At 47.4% G+C, this 27,653-nt stretch overlaps 1 protein-coding gene across 2 annotated transcripts in view; it reads left to right on the top strand.

Annotated features, from left to right (window-relative positions):
* CLIC5 (chloride intracellular channel 5) overlaps positions 1-27,653 on the top strand; it is a 168,977-nt gene that overhangs the window by 126,986 nt on the left and 14,338 nt on the right. For both annotated transcript variants that reach the window (XM_006076153.4, XM_006076155.4), the window contains exon 4: positions 3,058-3,164. In XM_006076153.4, the coding sequence (XP_006076215.3) occupies positions 3,058-3,164 (107 nt within the window). The remainder of the gene's footprint in view (positions 1-3,057; positions 3,165-27,653) is intronic.

Genomic DNA, 27,653 nt, shown 5'->3' on the forward strand with positions numbered 1-27,653 from the left:
TCCTTCTGTTTTTATTATTTATAAAGCAAAAACAAGGAGTACTTTATATGTATTGATAGTAATTTAAGTCATTCAGTTTTAAGAGCACGTCTGATTCTATGTGGGAAAGCCAAAATAGGAACACATCAGATCAGATCAGATCAGTCGCTCAGTCATGTCCGACTCTTTGCAACCCCATGAATCGCAGCACGCCAGGCCTCCCTGTCCATCACCAACTCCCGGAGTTCACTCAGACTCACGTCCATCGAGTCAGGGATGCCATCCAGCCATCTCATCCTCTGTCGTCCCCTTCTCCTCCTGCCCCCAATCCCTCCCAGCATCAAAGTCTTTTCCAATGAGTCAACTCCTCGCATGAGGTGGCCAAAGTACTGGAGTTTCAGCTTTAGCATCATTCCTTCCAAAGAAATCCCAGGGCTGATCTCCTTCAGAATGGACTGGTTGTATCTCCTTGCAGTCCAAGGGACTCTCAAGAGTCTTCTCCAACACCACACTTCAAAAGCATCAATTCTTTGGTGCTCAGCCTTCTTCACAGTCCAACTCTCACATCCATACATAACCACAGGAAAAACCATAGCCTTGACTAGATGAACCTTTGTTGGCAAAGTAATGTCTCTGCTTTTGAATATGCTATCTAGGTTGGTCATAACTTTCCTTCCAAGGAGTAAGCGTCTTTTAATTTCATGGCTGCAGTCACCATCTGCAGTGATTTTGGAGCCCAGAAAAAGAAAGTCAGCCACTGTTTCCACTGTTTCCCCATCTATTTCCCATGAAGTGGTGGGACCGGATGCCATGATCTTCGTTTTCTGAATGTTGAGCTTTAAGCCAACTTTTTCACTCTCCACTTTCCCTTTCATCAAGAGGCTTTTGAGTTCCTCTTCACTTTCTGCCATAAGGGTGGTGTCATCTGCATAGCTGAGGTTATTGATATTTCTCCTGGCAATCTTGATTTCAGTTTGTGTTTCTTCCAGTCCAGCATTTCTCATGATGTACTCTGCATAAAAGTTAAATAAGCAGGGTGACAATATACAGCCTTGATGTACTCCTTTTCCTATTTGGAACCAGTCTGTTGTTCCATGTCCAGTTCTAACTGTTGCTTCCTGACCTGCATACAGATTTCTCAAGAGGCAGATCAGGTGGTCTGGTATTCCCATCTCTTTCAGAATTTTCCACAGTTTCTTGTGATCCACACAGTCAAAGGCTTTGGCATAGTGAATAAAGCAGAAATAGATGTTTTTCTGAAACTCTCTTGCTTTTTCTATGATCCAGTGGATGTTGGCAATTTGATCTCTGGTTCCTCTGCCTTTTCTAAAACCAGTTTTCGCTCATCTTGGAAGGTTACCTAGCATCTTGTAGGGACTATCGCTTTGTGTCCGCAGTCAGAGCAGATGAATTGGTAATTCGCAGTGTATTCGGGGAGATATGTGTGCAGAACATGCGCAGAGCGCCCCCTGGTGGCTGACGGCAGTTCCTTCATGGTGCCCAGCCCAGCTCCCGGGAGTGTTTGGTGGCTTGGAGGGTAAACAGCAGAATGGAGGAGAGGCCACAGGACGTGGAACTTGAGAGCTGAGCTTCCAAAGTGAAACCGCCTGGTTGGATTCTTGCCTCTGACGCCTGGTCTCCTGAGCTTAGACAAATTGCTTAGCTTCTCTGCACCTTTTTGTCTCTTGTGGGAAAGAAAGCTAATGACAATAACAGTGGAATTGTGAGGAATAAATGATGAATCTGGCAAGGCTTTAGGATAGTGCCTGGCACAGAGTGGACACTCAGTACAAGTAAGCTTTTACTGATATCAGAGAAGAGATGTGAGGAAGTGAGAGGATCGCTGCTCCAGCGCCCAGAAACCAGGCTCTCATGGCCCCTCCACTATTTATTATCCATGATAATAAATAATGACCCCAAATGGCCTAAATAATAAATGACTTCAAATGGTCATTTAACTTCTCTGGTCTCCAATTGCTTCCCTGTAAAATTAGATGATAATGCCTCATATCTGCCCAAGGGCAGAGGGCTGGACCCAGTGACTTTTGGAAGACTCGTCCAATGGCAGTATCCGAAATTAAACAGCCACTCAACATGGTCCAGGAGTAGGTGGTCCTAGCTAATGGGTCAGTGAAGGAACAAAAAAAAAGAAAGAAAGAAAGAAAGAAAAACAAATACTTGTTAAAGGTATTTTGCTTCAAGTTATTTAAAACATTAAGCCAAAAAAAAAAAAAAAAAAAAAGGATTTTGCATTTTAAACATAAAGTAGCCAAACAGCTGGCAATCCACTCTTCACCCGAAGATCATAAAGGTCCACGTACTTAGTGATGATGCTGGTCAAGCAATTGCCCCTGCCCCCGCTTCCATCCACTCTTGACTGGCTATTCATGTAAAATGTTCATGAAATAATATCTTTTGCAAATTAGAATGGCTTGTTTTGATGGCACCAATGGGGTCAAAGCCATGGATTCCTCTACAAACAAGTTTGCCTTCTTTGGTCTCACATGCCCCCTCCTCCCACCCCAACTTTGTGTGTCTGCTTTTTCTTTATGACGACACCAATCATTGGATTTAGCGACCGCACTAAATCAGTACTATCTCGCCGTGAGACTCGTAACTAATTACATCTGCAAAGACTCTATTTCCAAATAACGTCACATTCTGAGGTCCCAGGTGGACACGGATTGTAGAGATAACACTCAACACATTACAGGCTCCAAACAGCAAGTAAGCAAGATCACTGAGTATGCTTAAATATTTCCCATGTGCTTCTCCTCTTTCTTGTCCCTAAAAGGCCACCCTCCCTACGGGCCTCTTCACGTACCTCTAATGACTGCCTTGCCCATGGGATAAAATCCAGCCCCCTCACTGGCACTATCATTGAACTAGGGGTACAAGTGCCCACCCTCCCTACAGATCCTGTTGGGGATCTGTTGGGGATCCTGTTGGGGAAACCTCAAAAGACTTATAGATCCTGCTGGAGACAAGAATGTTGTTCATCACGAGGTGACTGAAAGAGGCTCTCCCTTAAAGGACCTCCGAGTTCTCACTCACCTGAGAGCACGTCTTGCCTTGCAGGTACCCCAGACTGGCTGCGAAACATCGGGAATCCAACACTGCAGGCATCGACATCTTCGCCAAGTTCTCCGCCTACATCAAAAACACGAAGCAGCAGAGCAACGCTGGTGAGTGGCCCCCTGCCACCCAGCCCCCACCCCTGGTGCTGTCCCCTGCCCAGGGCGTCTTCAGATACTCACCAGAGTAGCACCTGGAGCCAGTGCATTTATTTGTTCCTCCTGAGGCCCCTTGATGCTGGGGAGAGGGCAATAGACGTTGCTTTCTGGCCAGCGCAGGAAAAGAGGCCGGTGGTCCTTGTTGTGGAATCAGAAGAGGGATGCTGTTGCGTTCCGAGCCTGCCTTAGTGCACATCATGATACACTGCACACAGGGCCCTGCCTTGGCCATGCGTGGCTCGGTCGCTAAGTTGTGTCTGACTCTTTGTGACCCTCTGGACTGTAGCCTGCCAGGCTGCTCTGTCCATGAGATTTCCCAGGCAAGAATACTGGAGTGGGTTGCCATTTCCTCCTCCAAGATATCTTCCTGGCCCAGGGATCAAACTGGCATCTCTTGCATCTCCTGCATTGGTAGGCGGATTCTTTACCTCGGCACTACCTCGGAAGCCTACTGTCCGTTTATCCCCGGTTCATAACCCTGCTCTGTTCACACGAAGTCCTGGTTGGAACAACACATTGCAGCTGCCTTCTGGTCCCTGAAAGACTTCTCAGGGGGTTGACCAGAGGCCATGGTGGGACAGGGCTGTCACCACCAATGTGAATGCTCAAGGCAGAGCCTGGGCCTCTGCACTGCCCACTCCCCCCCATCCCCCCACCCACCACAACCACTACGGCCAGTGTAGAGAATGCCAGGAGCCTATTCTCAAAGCCTGGCTCATCTTCCTGCTGCTTAGTCACTCAATCATGTCTGACTCTTTGCGATCCCATGGACTGCAGCCCATCAGGCACCTCTGTTCATGGGGATTCTCCAGGCAAGAAGACTGGAGTGGGTTACCATTCCCTCCTCCAGGGGATCTCCCCAAACCAGGGGTCGAACCCAGGTCTCCCGCATTGCAGGTGGATTGTGTACCGTCCAAGCCACCAGCCACCATGGAAGGGCTCATCCTCTACTCGTCCCTTAAATTTGGGCACTGGCCACAGAGCTCAGGCTTGGTGGCCTCCAGTGCCTTCTCAGAGGGTTTGGAGCCCCTCGTTTAAGTTGATAGGATTTACTTATTTATTTTTGGCTGCACTGGATCTTCGTTGCTTTTCAAGGGCTTTCTCTAGTTGTGACCAGCAGGGGATACTCTTTGTTGCAGCTCTCAAGGTTCTCAGAGTGGTGGCTTCTCTTGTGGAGGAGCCTAGGCTCTAAGCACACAGGTTCAGTGGTTGTGGCCCCTGGGTTTAGTTGCTCTGCAGCATGTGGAATCTTCCCAGATCAGGGATCGAATCCATGTCCTCTGCACTGGCAGGTAGATTCTTATCTACTGCGCCAACAGGGAAGTCCTAAGTTGGCAGTGTTTCTATATATATATATATATATATATATACAGAGAGAGAGATTTATGGTTGCATCAGGCCTTGCTGTGGCATGTGGGATCTTCGTTGCAGGGCACAGGCTTCTCTCTAGTTGTGGCGTGTGGGTTCAGTATTTGCAACTCTCCTGTTTAGTTGCCCCGAGGCATGTGGGATCTTCGTTCCCCGACCAGGCATCGAACCCTCGTCTGCTGCATTGGAAGGCACATTCTTAACCATTGGACTGCCAGGGAAGTCGCATAAGTTGATAGCATTTTTAGTCCCTCATTTGACCTGGTCCTTTAGCATGAGTTGAAGTGATTTGAATAGCACTGTCCCATTGAGAATGTGTGACCCTTGAAGAACTGTGTTAGTCGCTGGGAGGAGAAGGATGAGGAAGTTTGCTGGCCCTCTGAATAGAAGGATGGAGCCTAGCCCTGAGCCAGGCAGAGCAAGGGTGTCATGAAAACTTTGTGAATGGATGAGTGACTGAATAGTGATTGGTTGAACAGCACTCCTGGCATCTTCATGAATGAGTGAGAAATTGAATATACAACAGGTGATCATACAATGGATCCCAAAACCAGGTGGCCCATTGGCTTGGACCACCTTGGAGCTAAATGCTCCAGGAGCCCCGAGGAGAAAGGCATCTCTTTGGACCAAGGTGACAGGAAAGACAGCCATGCACGAGATGAAAGAGAAGAACTTTTGGCAGGAACCGTTGGTGCAGTGGGAAAGTAAGGGGTTCAGTGACAGGTCCTGCAGCCCTGGGGGTGCCAGGCACAAAACTAGGTTCTAGAAAAAGACGCTAACCCAGTCTTCGAGGCCTGACTCGTGCAGAAGAAAAGGCTTATGTTCACAAAGATAACAAGACAAGAGGTGGGTGATGACTTCATCAAAGGGAGTTTGAAGGGCTGATTAGCTGGCCTGTGAACAGAGAAAAGAGTATCTCCCAAGGGATTCGGAGCAGCAAGGATTCACCTCTGGGTCGTCTGAGAAAGTTTCCTAAGGGATTTCAACCGGGTCATAAAGATTCAGGGGAAGTCATTTGGGAACACAGGGTGGAGGATGTGGGGAGGGTGAGAAGATTCCAGTGACAGAGACCCCCTGGAATCCAGAGACCACCAACTCCAGAGAAGCATCAGGAGCTGGCAGTGGCAGCCGGGCTGGGAGGGCAGGTGGGGAGGGCGTTGGATTTTACCCTGTGGGCAAGGTAGTCATTAGAGGTACATGAAGAGGTACCATAGGGAGGCCAGCCTTTTAGGGACAAGAAAAAGGAGAAACGTGGGAAATAATTTAAATATCCTCAGTGCTCTTGCTTTGTTGCTATTTGGAGCCTGTAATGTGTTGAGTGTTGTCTCCACAGTCCGTGTCCACCCGGGACGTCAGAGGGTGACCTTATTTGGAAATAGAGTCTTTGCAGATGTAAGTAGTTAAGAGTCTCAAGGTGAGATAGTACTGATTTAGTGTGGTCCCTAAATCCAGTGATGGGGTCCTTCCTTGTATGAAGAAAAGAGGACACAGAGATGGGCGGCGGGCAGGGAGGGAGCGGGGAACGTGTGAAGACAGACAGGGAGTGCAGAGCCTCTTTCTGCATCTGTTAAAATATAGATAGTGATGCTTTCAATTTCACCATCTGCCAAACAGGGTCATGAAGAGCATATCCAGGGTTTGTCATGCAGAGTCCTGTTATTTATAATTAGATGCTTGTAAATCCTTTAGCACACTGCCTGACTCATTGTAAATGCTCTTTAAATGTTAACTTTGATTATTCCTAGAGCAAAAATGAGATAAACATGAATACTGGCATCAGAAACTGCTGCTTAAGCTCTTACTTCATGAGCCCTAACGAGCACTTCCAAATCTCCCAAATAAGTCTCTTTTTGACTTATTTAATTCTGTTTCCCATTTCCTGGGTGCATTTCCTTCCTCTCCAAGGTAGACAGTTGCTCTCTTGGTTCGCAGATGTGCAACCTGCAGATGTGAAGGGACTTGAGTGTCTGTGGATTTCTGGTACCCGAGGGAGTCCGTGAGTGAGGAGAGGAGCACTTTAGGGACAGCACCCAAGGATCACCCACATAAGTGTGATCAGAGGGACTGGAGGAAGGAGCCAGGGAGGACGATTAAGAAGGAATAGCAAGTGAGGAAGGGGGCCCAGCGGTGGGGGGATCATGAAGATGAGGAAGAAAAACGTTACGAAAAAGTTTGATCTGTGATATGAAATACCACACAGCTCATGGTAGACTTTGCTTCTTGTGTTCAGTTTTCTGGACGCGTCCTCAGGCACCCTTCTCTGACTGTTTCTCTCATCTGCATCAGCCCGTTATTCAGACCCTACTCAAAAGACTGGCCAGGCAGACCAGGAGCACGGGCCCTTCTCCCTTGGAAAGTGGAGGTGCAGCAGGAGATTGAGAACCCACGTGGCCCAAGGAAGGGCATCTTTGAAACGGGAGAGAGTGGCCCTGCATTTAGATTTGGTTGCAGGAGTCCCTACTCTGGGCCCCACACATTTGTCTTTCAACCTTGCAGGGAAAAGTTATGTGATTTGTTCAGCCTTGCAAGTTTATGGAGTGCTGCAGCAGAAGGATGGTGGGGAAGGGCGGGGAAGGCACGAGCTTTGGCAAGCCCGGTAACAAGCCTGGCGCTCGCTGCACTCAGCTCCGTCCTCACCCTGCATGCTGCCTCCCTCCACCCGCCCGGCAAAGGCCACTTCCATCCACGCTGCTGATTCTGTGCCTAATGGCCTTCCCTCTCTGCGAGTCCCCCTCCTGGCCCTTCTCTGTTCACCTTCCTCATAGATACAGCCATGGCACACCGACCTCAGTGACCCGAGACTGGGTGGCAACCCTCAGACTCAGCAGCTCCAAGTCCCCTCTCCCCTGGAGCCCACATTGGCTCAGCGTTCTGCCCACTGGGATGTCAGTTTGGCTTCTTGGATGTCTCTCTTCCCTCGAGGGGTTTCTCTGACACCTTGCTTTACCTGCTCACCCCCACTTTTATCTGTTATCTCATAAAAGGACCTGGGCTTCTCTCTTTGAATATCCATCTTGCATTTTGCATTTCTTACCCTCAGACTGCTGTTTGAACATACTCTGCCAAACCCCTTGGCTATCAAGGAACTCATTTTAGCTTTATTTATTGTAATCCAGGCATAAATACTGTATTTTACTTTCCTTTCCCCCAACCTCTCTTTTCCTTTCTGCTTTAGTCCTATCCATCTACTGGTTTATTTCACTTTTCGTTACCTACTGCAGGTTCCAGACAATCAACAAAGGGATCTCATATGTGTTTTGTGTTCTTTATTCCTCTTCACTCTAAAGTCCTTTGTTAATTCCTCCAGCCCTATCATGTGTCCCTAGATGTATTAATATCTGTGCCCCTATGATGGTCTCATTTTTGGCTTGCAGTGCATCCTCATGTACTTTTCTCCATTTCCTTCTTGGTTGGAGGGTAAGTGGACATGTACGTACCTGTGGACTGAGGACAAAAATCCAGCCATCGTTTCTCCTGGCCTGTTCATGTTTGCATCTTCCTTCCTTTATCCTTGTGCACAAGTCCACATCCACGGGGCTCTCTTCCTCTGCTAAGAGGTCTAAGAGTCCCAAACCTACCTGTTTGTGTCTAATCCAAGCAGATCCTGTGCCTTCCTCCCCACCTTTGCATATTCCTTTTTCACATATCTGACACAGACTGCGGAGCCCACCTCTTTCTCTGCTAAGTGCTGTTTTTCCAACTTGGATGATTTTGGTCTTTCAAGACTCCCTTGGAATTCCCTCACCTCCTGCCGCCTCAAGTCTGGCTTTCTCTCTTATTTCCGTCTCTGTTTCCCTATCCTGGGGGCTTTCTTTCTATTTTAAAATGTATACTCCACTCGAACCAGACAGGCTTTATAGCCACTCACGGGGGACGAAAAGCACTGCAAAGCAGCATATTCTAGAAGGAGGTGAGAAAGAAAAACAAGGCTGGAGGAGGGGGGGCCATGAAACAAGCTCAGGGCAAGCCATGAAACAAGCTCAGGGCAAGAGAGACAGGAAAATCAACTCCTAGAGCCCTGTGCTGGAAGCGATGACAGACCACAGCCCCTGGGCGAGATGAAGGCAAACCTGCCCCCAGGAGAGTGACAAGTGTTCCTGACGTGGGGCTGGACCTGCAGTCACAGAAAAGCCGTTACTGTCCTTCTCTTCGTCCATCCTTCTCTGTGACTCCCCTTCACGCTCTGCTGGAGTCCAGGCCGGGTGGCGTCGTGGCAGTGTGACTTCTCTGTCTTCACCCCCCGCTTTGGCGGCACCCCTCTCACCAGTCTCCTCTTCACCCGCCCTTGCTACACCTGATGTCCATCTTCTTTTTCTTCATCATCTTCTCTAGAAGACCCGGGAGAGCTCCCTGAAGCCTCTGGCCTGTGCCACCAACCTTTCCATTACGTCCAAGACTTGGAGTGTCCTGTTGAGGCCTGTCACTCTCTCTCTTTTTAGTCTCCTTCCCAGATGGATTCTCTCTCTCTCTCTCTTTTTCCCCCTTGGCCACACTGTGGGGCACGTGGAATCTTAGTGCCTCAACCAGCTATTGAACCCCTGCATTGGAGGGGCAGAGTCTTAACCCTTGGACCACCCAGGAAGTCCCATAGGCAGAGTTTTAAATCACTCTGTGTCTCCATGTGTGCAGTTTCCATGCAACCCAATCAAGCATGGCCTAGACCAACCTTCATAAATGTCATCAGTGGGGCTAAATGAAATAGGCATTTAATTAATTCACTCATAATTTAATAGTTTATTGTTTAGTAGAGTTGATTTACAATGTTGTGTTAGTTTCAGGTATACAGCAAAGTGATTCAGACATAGATATATATAATATATATACATAAAGAATATATGTATAGATTCTTTTTCAGATCCTTTTTCGTTATAGGTTATTCTTTTTCATATTCTTTTCCATCATAAGGTTATTATCAAGATACTGACTATAGTTCCCTGTGCTATACAGTAGGTCTTGCTGTTTTATCTATTTTATATATAGCAGTATGTATCTGTTAATCCTGAACTCCCAATTTATCCCTCGCCCCTCGTTTTTTAAATTGAGGTGTAATTGGGGCTTCCCTGGTGGCTCAAACAATAAAGAATGTGCCTGCAATGCAGAAGATCCAGGTTTGATCTGTGGGTCTGGAAGATCCCCTGGAGGAGGGCATGGTAACCCATGCCAGTGTTCTTGCCTGGAGAATTCCATGGATAGAGGAGCCTGGCAAACTACAGTCCATGGGGTCACAAAGAGTCAGACACGACTGAGCGACTAACACTGTCTTTGACACATAACCTCATAGTAGTTTCAGGTGGACAACACAGCTTTGTGGAACACAATATTTGTATTCATTGCAAAATGATCATCACAATAAGCCTAGTTAACATCCACCATTATACATTACGAACCAGATTTTTTTCTTGTGGTGAGAACCTTTAAAATTTACTCTGTTAGCAACTTTCAAACATGCAGTACAGCATTATTAAGTACAGTTGCCATGCTGTCGGAGAAGGCGATGGCACCCCACTCCAGCCCTCTTGCCTGGAGAATCCTATGGATGGAGGAGCCTGGTGGGCTGCAGTCCATGGGGTCGCTAAGGGTCGGACATGACTGGGCGACTTCACTTTCACTTTCCACTTTCATGCATTGGGGAAGGAAATGGCAACCCACTCCAGTGTTCTTGCCTGGAGAGTCCCAGGGACAGAGGAGCCTGGTGGGCTGCCATCTATGGGGTCGCACAGAGTCGGACACGACTGAAGCGACTTAGCAGCAGCAGCAGCAGCCATGCTGTACATTATATCCCCAGGGCTTATTTATTTTAAACCAGAAGTTAATAGCTTTTGACCACCTCTGCCCATTTTGCTTGCTCCCTACCCCTGGCCTTGGGCAGCTGCCAATCTATTTTCTGTTATTTATGAGCTCTTCTTTTTTTGGTTTGGTTTTGTGTTTAGATTCCACATATAAATGAGATCATACACTGTTTGTCTGTCTCTGACATTTCACTTAGCATAATGCCCTCCAGGTCCATCCATGTTGTTGCAAATGACAAGATTTCCTTCTTTTTACCACTGAATAATATTCCAGAGTGAGTGTGTCTATACAAACATATATATCACATTTTCTTTATCCATTCATCCATTGATGGACACCTAGGTTGTGTCCAAAGTGAAAGTGAAAGTCACTCATTCCTGTCTGACTCTTTGCGACCCCATGGACTGTCCATGGAATTCTCCAGGCCAGAATACTGGAGTGGGTAGCCTTTCCCTTCACCAGGGGATCTTCCCAACCCCGGGATCAAACCCAGGTCTCCTGCATTGCAGGCAAATCCTTTACCAACTGAGTCACAAGAGAAGCCTAAGAATACTGGAATGGGTAGCCTATCCCTTCTCCAGCAGATCTTCCCAACCCAGGAATTGAACTGGGGTCTCCTGCATTGCAGGCAGATCCTTTACCAACTAAACTATCAGGGAAGCCCATGGACATAGTCCGTGTCTTGGCTATTATGGATCATGCTGCAATATACAGGAGGATGAAGATATCTTTTTGAGTTAGTATTTTTATTTTCTTTGGCTAAATACTCAGGAGTGGAATTGCTGGATCATGCTTATCCCTTTTTTATGAAGACTGATGGGCCTCTTTGCTGAGTTTACAAAGATGTACTGCTTCCTAACTATGGAAGACAGTGGAATAGCGTAACATACACCTGTTAAAATATTTGCCCTGGTAAGATAATTCTAACTTCCTAAGTAGAGTCCTAAGATCCCTCCCTTGGGTACCTATGATGTGCTGGCCCCAGGGCTGTGTGTTTAGAGTCCCACACTTAGACTGAGTCATCTCTCTAGCTTTTGCCCTTCATTAGTTGTAAGTATAATAGCTGTATTTTCCAATAAGAAACAAAAAAATGCCTTCACGCTTTCACTTAAACTCTTGTTAAGATTTTGATGGTAAGACAGTCTGATTTCAAAAATGTGAAGTGTGAAAAAAGTGTGTATCTTAGTTTTGATGAAATATGGAAGGCGGTTCCCATAGTTCTTTTTAAATCTAACATTCTGTTACTTCCTAGAGGCTGTGCATGAGAAATGTCAAACCCTCCTTTCTGCTTGACCTTGGGCTATCCTATTGGAAATAAAGTGAATTGAGGTCAATATTGCTTCCAGATCCCTCTGGGATGGCTGTCCTAACCCCATATCCAATAAAGGGTCAGTTCTGCTCTCTGTCTTTCCTGCCTGGAAACAAGTAGTGCTTATCTCTTAGCTTGAGGGCTTCCCTGGTGGCTCAGACAGTAAAGAATCTACTTGCAATGCAGGAGACCTAGGTTCGACCCCTGGGTCAGGAAGATCCCCTGGAGAAGGAAATGCAACCCACTCCAGTATTCTTGCCTGGAGAATCCCATGGACAGAGGAGCCTGGTGGGCTTTGCAGACCATGGGGTCTGCAAAGAGTCAGACACGACTGAGCAACTAACGCTCTCTTTCTTAGCTCCAAGGGTTGGCAAACTTTTAGGCCTTTTGGGCTATCTAGGATGTGTTCTTGCCTGGAGAATCCCAGGGACAGGGGAGCCTCATGGGCTGCTGTCTATGGGGTCGCACAGAGTCAGACATGACTGAAGCGACTTAGCAGCAGCAGCAGCAGCAGCAGGATGTCACTACTGCTCAGGTCCCCTGCTGGAACACTATAGCAGCCACAGACAATATGGAAACACATGGGCATGGCTGTGTTCTAATACACTTCATTTATGGACACTGAAATTTGAATTTCACGTCATTTTCAAGGTCACAAAGTATTATTCTATTTTGACTTTTTTTCCCCAATCATCCAAAAACATAAAACTCATTCCTAGCTTGGGGGCAGTGCAGAAATAGGCAATGGGCTGGATCTTGATTTGGTCCATGGACTATAATTTTTTAGTCCAAAAAGTTTGGACTAAAATTATAACTATAACTTTATAACAGTCCAAGCTCTGTTTTAGGTAGCCTCAGGCTACAATAGCAAGTTCTCTTAATTTCTATACCTCTCAGCTGCCTTGTCTCTAATATGGAGATTATAACTGTCTTATCTTGCACTGTCGTGTTGATTAAATGAATGAACGTGTTGAAGCACTTCAGACAATACTGCTAAGTCGCTTCAGTTGTGTCTAACTCTTTGCGACCCTATGGACCATAGCGCACCTGGCTCCTCTGTCCATCAGCTCCTTTGTTCACTGGAGTGGGTTGTCATGCCCTCCTCCAGGGAATCTTCCCTACGCAGGGATCAAACCCTCCTTTGTTAAGTCTCCTGCATTGGCAGGTGTGTTCTTTACCACCAGTGCCACCTGGGAAGGCCCTTCAGACAGTAGGCACCAATATGCCATGGCTGTTACTGCTTCTGCTATTCATTTCAAGAGTTCACCCCAGATTCAGGGATACCTTCTCTCTGGACTGGGCAGCCCAGCTTTCCGGGTAATGCAGAAGTGTGTGCTGCCCTCTTCTGGCAGGTGGAGGAATCTGCCCTAGAGACGGATAATCATGCTTCAATATAGGGAGACCGGTGGACTTGGAAGCATCTTCTCTGTGTTCTGGGACTCAGTTAAGCCTCGGCTTTAGCTAGGGGTTCCAGAAGAGGCTCGGTCTCCTTCGGGGGCTCGAAGCCACCTTGGTTTATCTGTGCCTCGCACCCAGAGTTGGGCAAGTGCCCCAGACCCCACAGATCCTCCAGAGGTCGCTGGCTGCCTGCTGATAAGCTCTTCGCCATCCACTGCTTCTTTCTCCCTTGCTCTCCCCCTCCCATCACCTCTAGTCTTTGCTTTTATGAACTTCCTTGACCTAAAATAGGAAAGTGTTTGCAAGGAGTCGGAGCGGCCTGGGAGGGCTGTTAGCCCAGAACTAACAAGCCCGTTACTATCAAAGCCCCCGTGCTGTCTCCCGCAGCCTCGTGAAAGCCAACTTCTGTCGGGGGTGGGGGGTGGAGGGGGTGGCAGGAGGCGGGGTGGAGCGTTTTTCCAGATTCCCCAGGATGTGGTGAGCCGCGTTCAGAAGCCAGTGTGTGCATTTATTATTCCCAACCAGCCATTTCCCGCGCGGGCCCTTCCTTCCTGCGCCTCTTCCTCCTGCCCTCGGCCCCAGGTCACGGAGGCCCAGGCTGGAGGCCAGGCCTTCCCGAGGGGATGGGCACGACCTCCCGCATTCAGCCTCCCGCTCGGAGGTGAAAGCGAAGGCAATATGTCAGCAGTATTGGGAGTAGGAAAGTGCGTCGTAATCAGCCTGCTGCAAGACAGAGGTCTTGAGGTGGCCGAGGGCTCCCAGATCTATTCTATAGGGGACCCTGAGCTGTTCTTTTGGAGGAAGATAGCTGGGTCCAACTCAGGACAGACGGTTACCGGGAAGAAGGCCTGAGCCCAGGTTGTTATCACAGGGCAGCTCTGGGGTGGTCCCCGGACCACCGCAGGGCTGAGGATAAGGAAGGGGCTGTCTCCCCACTTCCTCACAAAGCAGTCTCTGCTGTCTCATTTCAAAAACCGCCTCTGGTCATAAAGGAACCCTTCAGGCTGCCTTCCCTGGCCACCCTTGAATGCACAGGGCCAACTGGGGGTCTTTTGTTTGTTTGTTGGGTTAACGTTTTGCTTTGATTAACATTCTTACAAGGAAAAACAACCTAGGCTCTGTGGGACTCACCTCCGAGGTGTGGAGGCTCTGCAGAGGTGCTCAGCTGTCTTCTTACCCTTGGGGGGCAGGTGGGGCGGGTCCTAGAAGCTAAGAACTGGAGGGCGGGGAGAGGGCGAGGAGCTCCTGCGGACTCTTGCCCAGAGCATCCCCTCCAGAGACGGTCTCGGACTTGGCTCATGATCAAGGCCGATGTGGCCACGTCTAATTTCAGAGGTGCTGCACCCCAAACAAATGGGGAAGGCGGTTGGGGCGTCGGGCTGTTGAAGCGGGCAGGCCCGGGGAGGGAGGAGGGGGAAGGGGGCGGGAGGGGAGGGTCCTGCGTGGGTGGGCGCATTCATTAGTGGAGGGAGCGTGTTAGCTGTGTGGGCTCCCGGCAGCAGAGCCGAGACCACCAACACCATTCCATGTGCTGGAATTTCCCGCCGTCTGACCAGAATGAGCTCGCCTGGCCTGGCCTGGCCTCGGATCAAGGCCTGGGGAATAAAGGAACATTAAATGACTAATTTGAACATGAGTTCAGTGCTCTTTCACCTTTGGCTATCGTTACTTTATCCTGTGCGCTGGATACCGCCTGTGCAGTCTGCACGTGGGAACTCAAGCTGTCCCTCTGTCTCTCCTCTTCCATGTATACACATACACATGCACACGCACGCGCATGCGCACACCCAGCTTATGTGTGTTCTTATATCTCTATGCACCAGTACAAGCCATTACAGGAAGTCCCCTACGTAGGAACCTTTAACTTAACAAACTTTCCAAGATGTGAATCTGTGTTTGCATGTCCAGTCACAGAAGTTAGTTCATGTGTTGGGGGTACATGGTCACATGCATGCATCCCCTACAGTGGCTGTGCTTCTGTGTACTTTGCTGTACAGTACTGTATAGACTACAGTATCTTTATTTCAAGCCCAGGATGTCAGGAAGCAAGCATAAAAGCAGCGGTATACAGCCAGTTGTGTTAGCTGAGTACCTAGGCAAATTGGACTTACGAAGCACTCTCCGAAGAGATGGGAATACCAGACCACCTTACCTGCTTCCTGAGAAATCTGTATGCAGGTCAAGAAGCAACAGTTAGAACCAGACATGGAACAACGGACTGGTTCCAAATTGGGAAAGGAGTATGTCAAGGCTGTATATTGTCACCCTGTTTATGTAACTTATATGCAAAATACATTATGTGAGATGCCGGGCTGGATGAAGCACAAGCTGGAATCAAGATTGCCAGGAGAAATATCAATAACCTCAGATATGCAGATGACACCACCCTTATGCCAGAAATCGAAGAGGAACTGAAGAGCCTCTTGATGAAAGTGAAAGAGGAGAGTGGAGTGAAAAAGCTGGCTTAAAACTCAACATTCAAAAAACTAAGATCATGGCATCTGGTCCCATCACTTCATGGCAAATAGATGGGGAAACGATGGAAAGTGAGAGACTTTATTTTCTTGGGCTCCAAAATCACTGCAGATGGTGACTGCAGCCATGAAATTAAAAGATGTTTGCTCCTTGGAAGAAAAGCTATGACCAACCTAGAGAGCATATTAAACAGCAGAGACATTACTTTGCTGACAAAGGTCCATCTAGTCAAAGCTATGGTTTTCCCAGTAGTCATGTTTGGATGTAAGAGTTGGACCGTAAAGAAAGCTGAGCACTGAAGAATTGGTGCTTTTGAGCTGTGCGTTTGGAGAAGAGTCTTGAGAGTCCCTTGGATTGCAAGGTGGTCAAACCAGTCAGTCCTAGAGGAAATCAGCTCTGAATATTCATTGGAAGGACTGATGCTGAAGCTGAAGCTCCAATACTTTGGCCACCTGATGTAAAGAACCGACTCAATGGAAATGACCCTGATGCTGGGAAAGACTGAAGACAGGAGGAGGAAGGGATGACAGAGGATGAGATGGTTGGATTGCATCACTGACTTGATGGACATGAGTTTGAGCAAGTTGGTCATGGACAACTTGTAGGAGTTGGTCATGGACAGGGAAGCCTGGCGTGCTGCAGTCCATGGGGTCACAAAGAGTCAGACATGACTGAGTGACTGAACTGACTGGCTGACTCCGGATGGAACTCTTTTGTATGTAGGGGACTTACTGTACATAGCACCTTAAATACACAGGGTCACAGATCAATTAACCTGAAAAAGAATGTGCTTGCATGTAAAGTTGTATTAGCCACAAGACATGATGGGGGTCTCCCAGCGTACCGGTCGGGGGCGTTGTATAGGTTTATATGGTGACTTCACTCATAGTCCCCTCTCTGTGGTTGGAACATGGCTTTGAGAGAAAAGTCCCCATCTTCTCTGTTGACTCTTGGTGGGAAATTGCCCTGGGGAGGTGAACCTGTGGAATGGCCCTGGGGAGATGAGCCTGTAGAATGGGTTCCCCATTTGTGGTAGAGCTGGGGCTGAAAATGACAAGATGTAAAATCCAGGTGGTGGGCCAGACCTTCTAACCAAAACTTCAAACACCCCAACTATGAACCCTGCTTGTCAAATCTGCCTCAGTCTTATCCAGGCAGGATTCTGGGCATCATTCTATCCATTTCACGCAAAGAAAGCTGAAGGGTGGATAAACTGTTCAGAAGACATGATGGAGCCAGGGACAGAGGCAGGACCAGGCATTTCTCAGCTTTAAATTCTTTTGTTATAAACAAGTGATACTAAAACATAAGAATTGAAGCCAGAGGTGAAATTCAGTGTGATATTTATCAGTAGTTAGATAGGATAATTTATTAAAACAAAACAATGTTTCCACATAGAAATTTGACTTTAAAACCTTTAGCTTTCTCGAAAACTCTGCTCTTGAACTGTCTTTCCAAAAGGTTTCCCAGCCCAACTCCAGCCTATTGGTGAATTTAGCCTGAGACGCCTCATCAGCTAAATAGATGCATATGTTTAAGACTTAAGAGACAAATAGCACTTCATTTTGTTTGCCTCATTACCTGGACCATCTTCCGAGCTGAATGGACATCTGAATCCCCCAGGGGTCTTGTGACAATGCAGATATTGATGCAGCAGGTCTAGGGTGGGGCCTGAGAACTCCCAGGTGGTCCTGATGCTGCTGGTCCAGGAGGGAGCTTTGAGAAGTAGGGTCTAGGTAGCAGTCTCCATGGAGATGGGCTGCCTGTATCTCATTCACCATCATTATTTCCAGAGCGCAGCTCAGCCTGTAGCCCAGAGCAGGTGCTCAATAAACACTCGCTGAATGAATCAATAAACTGTACCTTAAGCACCCTGAGATGCTCCGACCCTGCCTGCTTGTTTACTGAGAGAGGATGAAAGGGCTGACCCTGCCTTCCCGTGTCAGGAGCATCTCCTCTAGGCTGCTTCCTGCCCCAGCCCATCCAACACTCACCTTTAAAGCCTGTCCCATTCTCCTGATCACCCCGACACTTCCCAGTTTCCATTTAAATGTGATGATGCTCTATGGCTAGAACTCTCGCTCAGCTGAGAACATGTAAGGCTTATATAACCTCTGTTGTATTAAATCCAGTCAAATGGTAGGGGGAAAAAAAGAACTGCATTTAAAACTAATCAATAAGAGTGTAAAAATCTGAACAGTTCCCCTCACGAAGACTGTCAGTGTGATGATGGCGGTGGTAGTGTTGGCTTAAATGATATTTTTCTTGTCACTCTCAGTTTTGTAACTACATTCAAGGAACATTATATTTGGTGTTAAAGGTGAAACATCATGAAGAATCAGAAGAGTAAACACACCAGACTGAATTCTAGTGTTCTTCCAGCCAGAAACCAGGGGACACCTTATTTTTCTAGGAACCCGTAGTCGAAGAAGCATTTAGTGATCTGGATCATAGTAAGTCATGAGTTTACCTGTGCCCCTGTCCAGAACCCCTTCCACTCCTGAAAGTTCCATGGGAGAGCATCCCACTTCATGGTTTCTCAGGCCCCCGCACCCAGGTCTGACTCTGATGGTCACATGCCCATTGGTGTTTGCATCCACAGTTATCCATGTTTTGTTTCCGTGGTGGGGATGGCAAAGCAAGCTTTCTCGGCACTCTGCCCAGGTCTGGCCCTGGTCTCCGTTCTGCCTGTGTCACTTGGCAGAGGGGTGCAGGTTGGTGGTGGCCTCTGCTTCTCGTTTGGCTCTGATGATGTTGCAGGAGGGCACGCCAGGCCAAACAAATGGAATCCCTGCATCCATCCTCCAGAAACCAAGCGCTCTCATCACGCAGAGAAAGCAACCATCATAGGTTCTCTGAGGACAGGAGGCCCGTTGCATAAGCATAGGGAGATGTATAGAGTTACATTTTAGGGCCTCTCATCTTTCCTCAAACCCCAATGAATAGTTCGTTCTTACAATGAACACATGTTCAGTACCAGGCACTGCCCAGGTGCTAAAATAATAATGTAATAATGAAATATTGGCAATATGTGTGCTGGCAAAGGTTGTATTTGGCTGCATATAATAGAAACCTGATCACAGAAGCTAATCAAATATTTATGCCATTTTTACATAGTGAAAAAACCTATGTAGCATTTTCCTATATGCCATGGTCTGCTCTAATCTAAGCAATTTTTATAAATGTCTACTTTTTAATAGGTGTTTGCCTTTCTCACATCACAAAAAACCCAGAGAGGAGAGAGTTCCAGGCAGTTGTAGTTCTTTAAGAAGTCATGGATCCAGCTCCTTGGAGCATCTGATTCTCCATCTTGAGTGTGTGACTCACATCCTCATGTTACAAGATAGTTGCTCCACTTCCAGACGTTACATCTGAGTTCCAGGCAGTGCCAGCTGTGTCTTGTCTTTTCTTTCTCAGAAGCATATCCGTCAATTTCCACTTGTATATCATTGGGAAGAACTTGATCATTTGGCTTCCCCTAGTCTGGGGGTCTGGAAAAAAATAATTGTGACCCAGCTTGTTGCTACTCTGAACAAATCTGGGTTCTCTTGGTAACAAAGATGGTAAAAGTGAACTCTTGCATATAATCTACTTTCAACGTAAGATGATTTAAAAAAAAAAAAGGCAGTGAAAATATCTGATCTAGCTGTGCCAAAAAAGGCATACTATTTCAAATTCTCCCTTGGGCTTGACTAAATCTGAATCATTACCCCACTTAAATTTTAGGAAACAGAAGTATAAAATTGCACACTTAATCTGAGACACTCTTGGTTCAAACTTTAGAAGATGTAAGACTCGTGTAGTAAAAGCTGTTTAGTAAAAGTTATAATGCCCAGGGGAGAGTTTCTCCCCCTAATGTAATCCATATTGGGGGACAGCAGTGGGCACCCAGAGATCTGCTCTGAGTAAGGGAGGGGAGGGTGTCATTGTGCAGAATCTGGGAACTTCTGCAAAAGTGTCGGTCATCCGCAACCCCCGCCTCAACTTAAGCTCTTAAGTTTGCCCCATTGCATGACTGCTAAGGAGAAGGCTTACTCTGGTGCAACTGTGGTCATGGCAGCAGAGTCAGAGTGAAAGGATCAGCTGAACACGCAGAAAGGAACTCTACCTGATTCATCCGGTGGGACTTCCTCAGGGCAAAGGACCAGTCAAGCACAATATTTATCTGGCAGTCCTTTTCCTTGCAACTCTAAGAATTTATTAGGTGTTTTGTGGCTTTGGTCCTTATATATCAGCATCATCACACACGGTACGTAACAACCACTGACTACATGCTGAGCACCAGCCCGAGACTTCTGCAGGTGTTATTCACGGCCACCATGTAAGGTGTACCGTGCTGTGATCTGTTTTGCAGATGAGGAAACTGAGACACAAGAGGTTAAGCTAGTACGTGGCCAATCCGGGATACCAACCTAGGCAACTGGTCCTGTGGTCTGTGCACGGGATCTTTAATATAGTCCGTTATGGAAAACGTTCAACTGGGCTGTTGAACAAGGGTTTCTACTTTTTTCAGACTGAGTTGTTGAATAAGGGTTGGGTAGGTCATTTAGGAAACTGGGATCAAATCAACTCATAAAACAACAAATACTGATTGAACAACTACCGCATATTATATGTCGCTGTAAATGCCCAACAATCCCAGCTTCACTGCTGAAGTCCTAATTCAGCAATCCTTGGGGGACTAGGAGTTCCAAACCTTGCCCATAGAGGGCGCTCCATAGAAACCTATTTGACAAATCAAAAGACTGGACCAACTATATAACCTATTATAGGATAGTCACAAAATGACTAGAACCAACAAATATTTAAATAGAGAGCTATGATAGCACTCTGGCCGTTTTTTAAATTGCTAATGGCTCCTACGTAAAAGATGTTGCTATTTGAGGATGAAGAAGACAGGGCGGTTAAATAATTTCAGCCTGTTTGGAGGGGTTTGAAAGTTGAAAAACAAAGTCTCTAGGTCTAAACTCTGGAACAGATGACCGAGAAAGTTAGACTCCCCCTTGAGAAGTTCATTCCAAATGTCTGAACATCAGCACCCCACCGAATCTATGGCCTGATACTTAAAAATAACCTGTTAGAAAGTCACTGTAAAAATACTTGCCGTTTTCAGCCTGATTCAGTCCACCGCATAAACTACAACCAGCATTAATAGCTTCAGTCAGCATTTATGTTGCTCTTCCTATTAGCACAATGGGGTTTACAACCATTTATGAGTTTCTGGAAAGCCTAATAGAAAACAGGAGTTTTCTGCGGGAGTTTTTTTTGCTGAAGGAGCGGCCAGAAGGGGGCGCCACATCTCCATCGCAAACGTCTGGGCCAGGCTCCCTAATGGGGACCACATTCTCTGCGGGCGGCTCCAGCTAGTTTTCCCCCCTCCTTGGTGAATTCCCGCAGTTTTCCTCTTCGGCTGGCTCTCTCTCCATTCAGTGTTTCTCTGTCTCTCTCCTCCTGTTCATAAATAAACATCTGGGCTGTTTACATGGTACAGACTGTGTTCACACAAGGAAACCTATATGTGAAGAGCTAAGTGATAATCCTTCTCTTCAAATTTACTGTGGCTTTTAGGAGATGCAGCAGATGATTTGAATCTGGAATTGTCTCTGTGATCCATACCTCCCTTCGTACTTTTAAATCATAGCTTATGAAAGGCATGTTGGATTGTCCTAAATGCTCTACCACGCCTGTGTTTTAAACACAGCCTAATAAATAATTTGTTTGAGCTAATTCCAGGAGATACTGAAGGACAGGGAAGCCTGGCATGCTGCAGTCCGTGAGGTCTCTAAGAGTCAGATACGACTTAGCAACTGAACAATGAATAGTAATTGGCAAAGACTTGTATTTCTTGAAGAAAAATATTTGTTGTCTTTGTTTATTGTTATTGGGAATAATATTTCGGAACAAAGGGCAAACATAAAGTTGATTTGTGGAGCTGTATAAATCACAATGATACCCTACAGGTCTTGAGGAGGAAGCTATACGGAGGGGATGTCTCTTCTCAAGGACAATCCTTTGGCATTCTTTAGAAATCTATCAGAAAATGCCCCATTCACTAGGTGATTCTCTCCACCAAAGGGAGCTAGGAAGCCTGCAATGATGTCCTAGATACCAATCCACCATCGTGATTAGAGCTGAATCCTGCCTTGCGGGTAGAGAGTTATTTACTGCCCTTTTATTGGAAGAACCATAGGAGTCTGTCATTTCAACTCTCTCCCATTCAAGGCCCCAATCCTTCCTAGAACTGGGAAATAATATTCATGGCAGCCTGAGCCGCAGACTCTTCCCAAACTCAGCTGATGCCACACGAGGGAACGGCAGGGGTCTGTTGAAGTTGCTGGTACTTTCTCATAAACCACTATCTTTTTACCTTTCCTGTTTTCACCAGCACCTAAAGATGAGGGTCCAGGAACTGTTTCCCACCTATGAGCCTGTCACAGACAGAGCCAATTTAACAGCATCTTCCTCCCCATGAGGCCAAGTCCACTCTTCCCTGGTCTGATGCCAAAGTAAACGTGGATTCTCCAAACTATCAGACCGAGAAAATTTGGCACCCGGAGAGAACAAGGCTAAATCCAAGGAGATGATCCCAGGCGACTTGGAGTCCTGAGCATGTAGGGGCATGCGGGAGTGGGCTTCACCCTCTGGGCTCCCCTCATTCTCCTTGGACCTGGGAAGTTCTGGGGTGATTAGATGAGCATCACTTCAGACACCCCACTTCTGCCTCGAGTTGATCTGTTGCTCTTAATCTTTCACTCAGCCTCTCCTTGCTCCATGTTTTCATAAACTTACGTTCTATAGCCGTAATAATGTAATAATAATAGTGATGATCTCTAAGTCCCACCATGCACTGGATTCTGCAGAACCAGTGGCAGGAGTCAAACCTGCTCAGGTCTCCTGAACACTAGAATTGCTGGGCATCCTGCTTCTGCCTGTTATGGCAAGCCTTCTTGGGGAGCCTGGCGGGGGCTGCCTGACACCCTCTGACCCAGACTCTGTCTGTCCCTTCCCTGATGACACCAGTGACCTGCCAACAGTCAGCCCAGGCACAGCAGAGAGGGGCCCAGCAAGCATGAAGGAAAGCCAGCCCCGATGCCATTTCCAGCTCAGTGTGGCCTAGGGACCCTCCGTAGATACACCTAATATATACATGCCAGTGCCCAGCCACTTCAGTCGTGTCTGACTCTGTGACACTATGGACTGCAGCCCACCAGGCTCCTCTGTCCGTGGGATTCTCCAGGAAAGAATGCTGGAGTGGGCTGCCTTGCCCTCCTCTAGGGGATCTTCCCGACCCAGGGATCAAACTCGTGTCTCTTCAGTCTCCTGCATTGGCAGGCGAGTTCTTTACCACTAATACCACTTGGAAAGCCTTATATATATATATACCTATAGATGAATATGTATGTATGTATGACTGTGCCGGGTCTTAGTTGTGGCACACGGGATCTTCAGTCTTTGTTGTGGCATGTGGGATCTATTTCTTGACCAAGGATGGAACCAGGACCCCTGCGTTGGGAATGCAGAGTCTTAGCCACAGGACCACCAGGGAAGTCCCAGAGATACAGCTTTAAGAAACAAGAGAACGTGGGGATCAGCCACCTCTTACCTGCTCTGTGTTCTAGAAAGGTCACTGTGGATCAGAGGGTATGGCCCCCAGTTTCTGCCTGTTTTATAATTTTACCTCTATGGGGTCATCCATACTCATGTAACCCCAATATAACTGGGTAGTCTTACTCTCTTTAAGAACTTTTGCAACAGAAACAAGCTACGCGATTCTAATCCCCAAACCTGGAAAATGAATATGGATCCTTACATAGGATATTTTTAGTGGGAGGGAATTACACTGTCCATCACAAAGCTGAAATCCCTAAACACCCCCTTAGAATATCTTTGTCTCTCCTCAAAATTGCATTCTTTATGATAGCATCCACGTTTCTGCCCATCTGGCCTGTACCTCCTCTTCCCCCCCCCGCCCCTCACAACTCTCCTGGACCATTCTGCTGTTCCAGCCTCCTCCTCTCTCCTTGATCTTTGGCCCTTGGGCATCTCACAGGAGCAATCTGACCTCTGTCGATTTCTAAAGAAAACCTGCTTCCTCCAAAAGGCAAGGGAGAAGCGATAGAACAGTCTATTTGATTTTTTTCTTGTTCCCACCACGTTTTCATTCATGCTTAAAACTATCAACAAGGTGTCGCCATCTTTGTATTTTCTCTCCAAGAATATGTGATAGCCAGAAGCATCTCTGCTGTGGTGTGCCTCAAACCACAGCTGCATATTTCTCTTTGCATCCTTTATATCAACATGCTCTCAAATGACAAGATGAAAAGTAAAACCTTCATTCAGGCTCAGATGGTAAAGAATCTGCCTGCAATGTGGGAGATACGGGTTCAACCCCTGGGTTGGGAAGATACCCTGGAGAAGGGAATGGCTACCCACTCCAGTATTCTGGCCTGGAGAATTCCATGGACTGGCGGGCTACAGTCGATGGGGTTGCAGAGTCAGACGTGACTGAGTGACTCACACGTTCACTTTCACTTTTCTCAATCCTCCAAGTATTTCTCAATATCTAGATATGTCTTCCTTCATAGGCAAAACCCAAAGGGACTTCTCTTTTCACCCAGACGTTTTGCTCTTACTCAGGCAATGGGGCAGTACTGGCCCTGAGCACAGGCAGAGTAGCTATTGTTAATGAGGAATGAAGTGAAGAGTCCTGGTAGGCTCCATCTTCAGAGATAGCTCCTTCTAGATTCAATCATGGTAGCTGAGAGCACCAAGGATTATAGCTAACATCAAGCCATTAATAGCAGAGTGCAAATATGGTATCAGTTAGCTGGGCTTCCCAGGTGGCGCCAGTGGTAAAGAATCTGCCTGCCCGTGCAGGAGACACAAGAGACGTAGGTTTGATCCCTGGGTTGGGAAGATCCCCTGGAGTAGTAAATGGCAAACCACTCCAGTATTCTTGCTTGGAAAATTCCATGGACAGAGGAGCCTGGTGGCCTACAGTCCATGGGGTCACATAAGAGTTGGACATGACTGAGTGTACGCACAGTCAGTGTGTATGCTGAAGCTAGGACATGAGGAATGGTGCCCACAGCCACGCTCTTGTCAGGGATAAGGGGATATGAGAATGGTCGGCAGCATAGTGGGAAGATGCAAGTCTGAATGGACCCCCAAGCAGCCGTGGGCCCATCCTTGGCACCCAGAGATGGCCTTGCAGAATAGAAGAAGTTTAAGTTTTGGAATCCAACAGCCCCTGTTTTAAATCCTGGTTTTGCTCCTAAGTCATATAATAAGACTACTATTTTGAAAACATTTTTCTTTTTGTCTTCCTGGGTACATGATTCTAATATGTCCTAGTCATCAGCTTCAAGAGAGATTAGGGTTCTATAGTAGGAATTCTAAGAAAGAGAAAAAAAATTCAGTATTTAGCTTCTGTTACTCAAAATAGCATTTGCAAAAGACAGTAGCCTTGTAAGCCAAGCTATTGTCTTAAAACATTCTGAATGGCCTTTATTTCTCAAAGTTAGCACATGAAGAATTAGGCCTGGAGGAATCAACTCTCAGGGGGGCTTGCTGCTCTGTGGTTGATGGAATCTCTGACAGAGGAAATGGAAATGAGACAGGGGTTTGGGGGATGAAGGAGGACAGGGAGCTAGAGATGTGTCTGGAGAGCCTCTCAGGGTGCTATGCTCAGGTATTCTTCTCAAGGAAAGTTCTGGACAGAGGCTAGCATCCCACCTGTTACCACCACCGGAAGGTCGATATCCCCATGGTAAGTCTGGAAGGACGTGAAGGGGCAGCATCACTGAGAAGAGCCCCAGGCCTGGTGGTAGGTAGCCCCAGCCTTCCACACAGCAGACCCCAGGACTTCTGTCTCCCCTGTGCTGGGAGGTCCCAGGAGCCTCCTCCCCCACCCTCCTCATTAACTCAGGGGGAAGAGCCAGGGAGAGGGAGGCTGTCTGATAAACTGAGTATTTTTATGCAAAAGAGGGGCTATTTTATGCTCTAGAGGGACTATTTTGATTATTACATCAACTAGGTTCTAATCCAGAATGGACTAAATTAGTGCTGTGGTTTTCCCATGACCCAAGGGTTGGGAGCTTGTAAGGAAGACCAGAGTGGCTAAAAACAAAACCAGGTATGTTCTTCATGGTACATCCCAGGAGTCGTTTGAACAACCTGCTGGCACAGGCCTGTGTGCCTTGGATGAGACTGAGATTCAATTTCTTTATCTGTTCAATGGAAATGAATAATAGCTCTCACCTCAGTAGCTTTGCTGTGTACTTAAATGGTCGGTGGTGTTAACACCCCTGTTCCACTTCAGAACAGCAGTGTTTTTCTTACTGGTGCTGGGGAGTAGGCTTTGAGCAGTGAAAGGCGCGCAGTAGGGCGCAGGTACCGGGGCATGGGACCAGCTCCCAGTGACCACCGTCTTCTCCACGGCAGAGGTGAACAGACCCCCATTCAGGCTGCAGACGACAGTCAGAGGTGGACCCCTGGCTCTCCTCTATCTGCAAGCTCACATGCCAGAGAAAATCCGCATATGAGAGACTGAGAACAGAGCAATCCGGGCCCACAGTCCTTTCACCTGCGACGTCTGCGTGGCTCCAGGTGAATTTTGAGTCCCCAGGGGTCTGCACGGCCCTTTTTGCTCCTCAGTACCCCTGCTGCATAAAGCATGTCAGCAAAGCATGCCTCAAAGCAGGGCTGAGCCGCGCTTGCAAGAGCTCGTTGGAGGCTGAGTCTTGGCTCCCTGGTCTCCATTCAGCCTCCATGCCCGGGTAAGAGTATATTATTTTCTTAGCTCAAATTGCAGTTTCCAAGTCATTATTTCTCTACAACGAGAAAACAATATTGGGTCTTATGTAATATCAACCTCAATGAATCTGGAAGTGATCATGGAATGGGTGGATTTTTTTTTCCCCTCCTTAAGAAAGAGAAAAATAAATTTGAGATTGTTTGCATATGGCTGAGAATATTTATGAACTATTCCCCTTGTTTCCTCATCACATATTTTATGCAGTGCGTTTGTGTGTGGTACAGAATAAATCTTTACAGGAAGGGCGGGGTGGAGAGGGGAAGAAAGCCGTTCAAGGACTGGAGATCCATCAAGTGCCTGGGACGTTAGTGGTCGGGGGGTCTTGGGGTCTCCTAGCTTCAGGCTGGCTTGCTGCTGTCAAAGGGATCCCCCCTCCTCCCTTCTGCTCCCCCTTTCCTCCTCTCAGAGGAAGTCTCTTGGAGGGAGAGTTTCAGATGCCAACACGGAAGGAATTAACATCATCTTGTTGCTCTGCTTTCTTTCACATCCCCTTCACTCTCACCAGAGCAGAAAGTTCAACAGCAACAGTTTCACAACCTGGGTGCCGTCAGCCAAAAAAGATCATTAAACTCTATAGAGGCCAGATTGAGCCAGAGTCAGGGGAATGAATGAGTTGGCAGGTAGAAGAGCAAAGAACTGGCAGAGAGCATATCAGTGCTGGCCTTTGTCATTCGGTAACACAGCACCGTGTTGGCATGCAAGCATGTGAGTCTAGCTCCCCCCGGCCCTGCTTCTAAACACGGCTTGTCACCGAGAAGGATCCCAAGGGAGGCTAAGGGACAGGACCGTGGCTGGACATTCGGTCAGTAAGAGAAGCCAGGCTCCAAGCTGTCAATTTCTTCCTTTCGGTACTGGGGTTCAGAATTGGAGCTTAGGATGTCTCGAGCTCTTATGTACCTTGGATTGTTGAGGGATATACTGACCAATAGCTCAGTTGGTAAAGAACCTGCCTCCAATTCCTGGGTCAGGAAGATCCTCTGGAGAAGGGATAGGCTGCCCACTCCAGTATTCTGGCCTGGAGAAGTCCATGGACTGTATAGTCCATGGGGTCACAAAGAGTTGGACACAACAGAGTGACTTTCACTTCACCACTTCACTTGATACTGACCAAGGGTGTGGCCTGAGGGACAGAGAGCAGGATGATTGCCCGGTTTGCTAACACAATGGCAGTAACTGTCAGTAACTGATATCCTAATAGGAGCCAGGTATCGGATGGCGCACTTTCCCTGCATTGGCCGAGTTAATCCTCGCACTGGCCTTATAAGAGATCTTTAGTCCCATAGTT

Source organism: Bubalus bubalis, chromosome 2 (genome assembly GCF_019923935.1).
Source record: "Bubalus bubalis isolate 160015118507 breed Murrah chromosome 2, NDDB_SH_1, whole genome shotgun sequence".
Classification (NCBI taxonomy): Eukaryota; Metazoa; Chordata; class Mammalia; order Artiodactyla; family Bovidae; genus Bubalus; species Bubalus bubalis.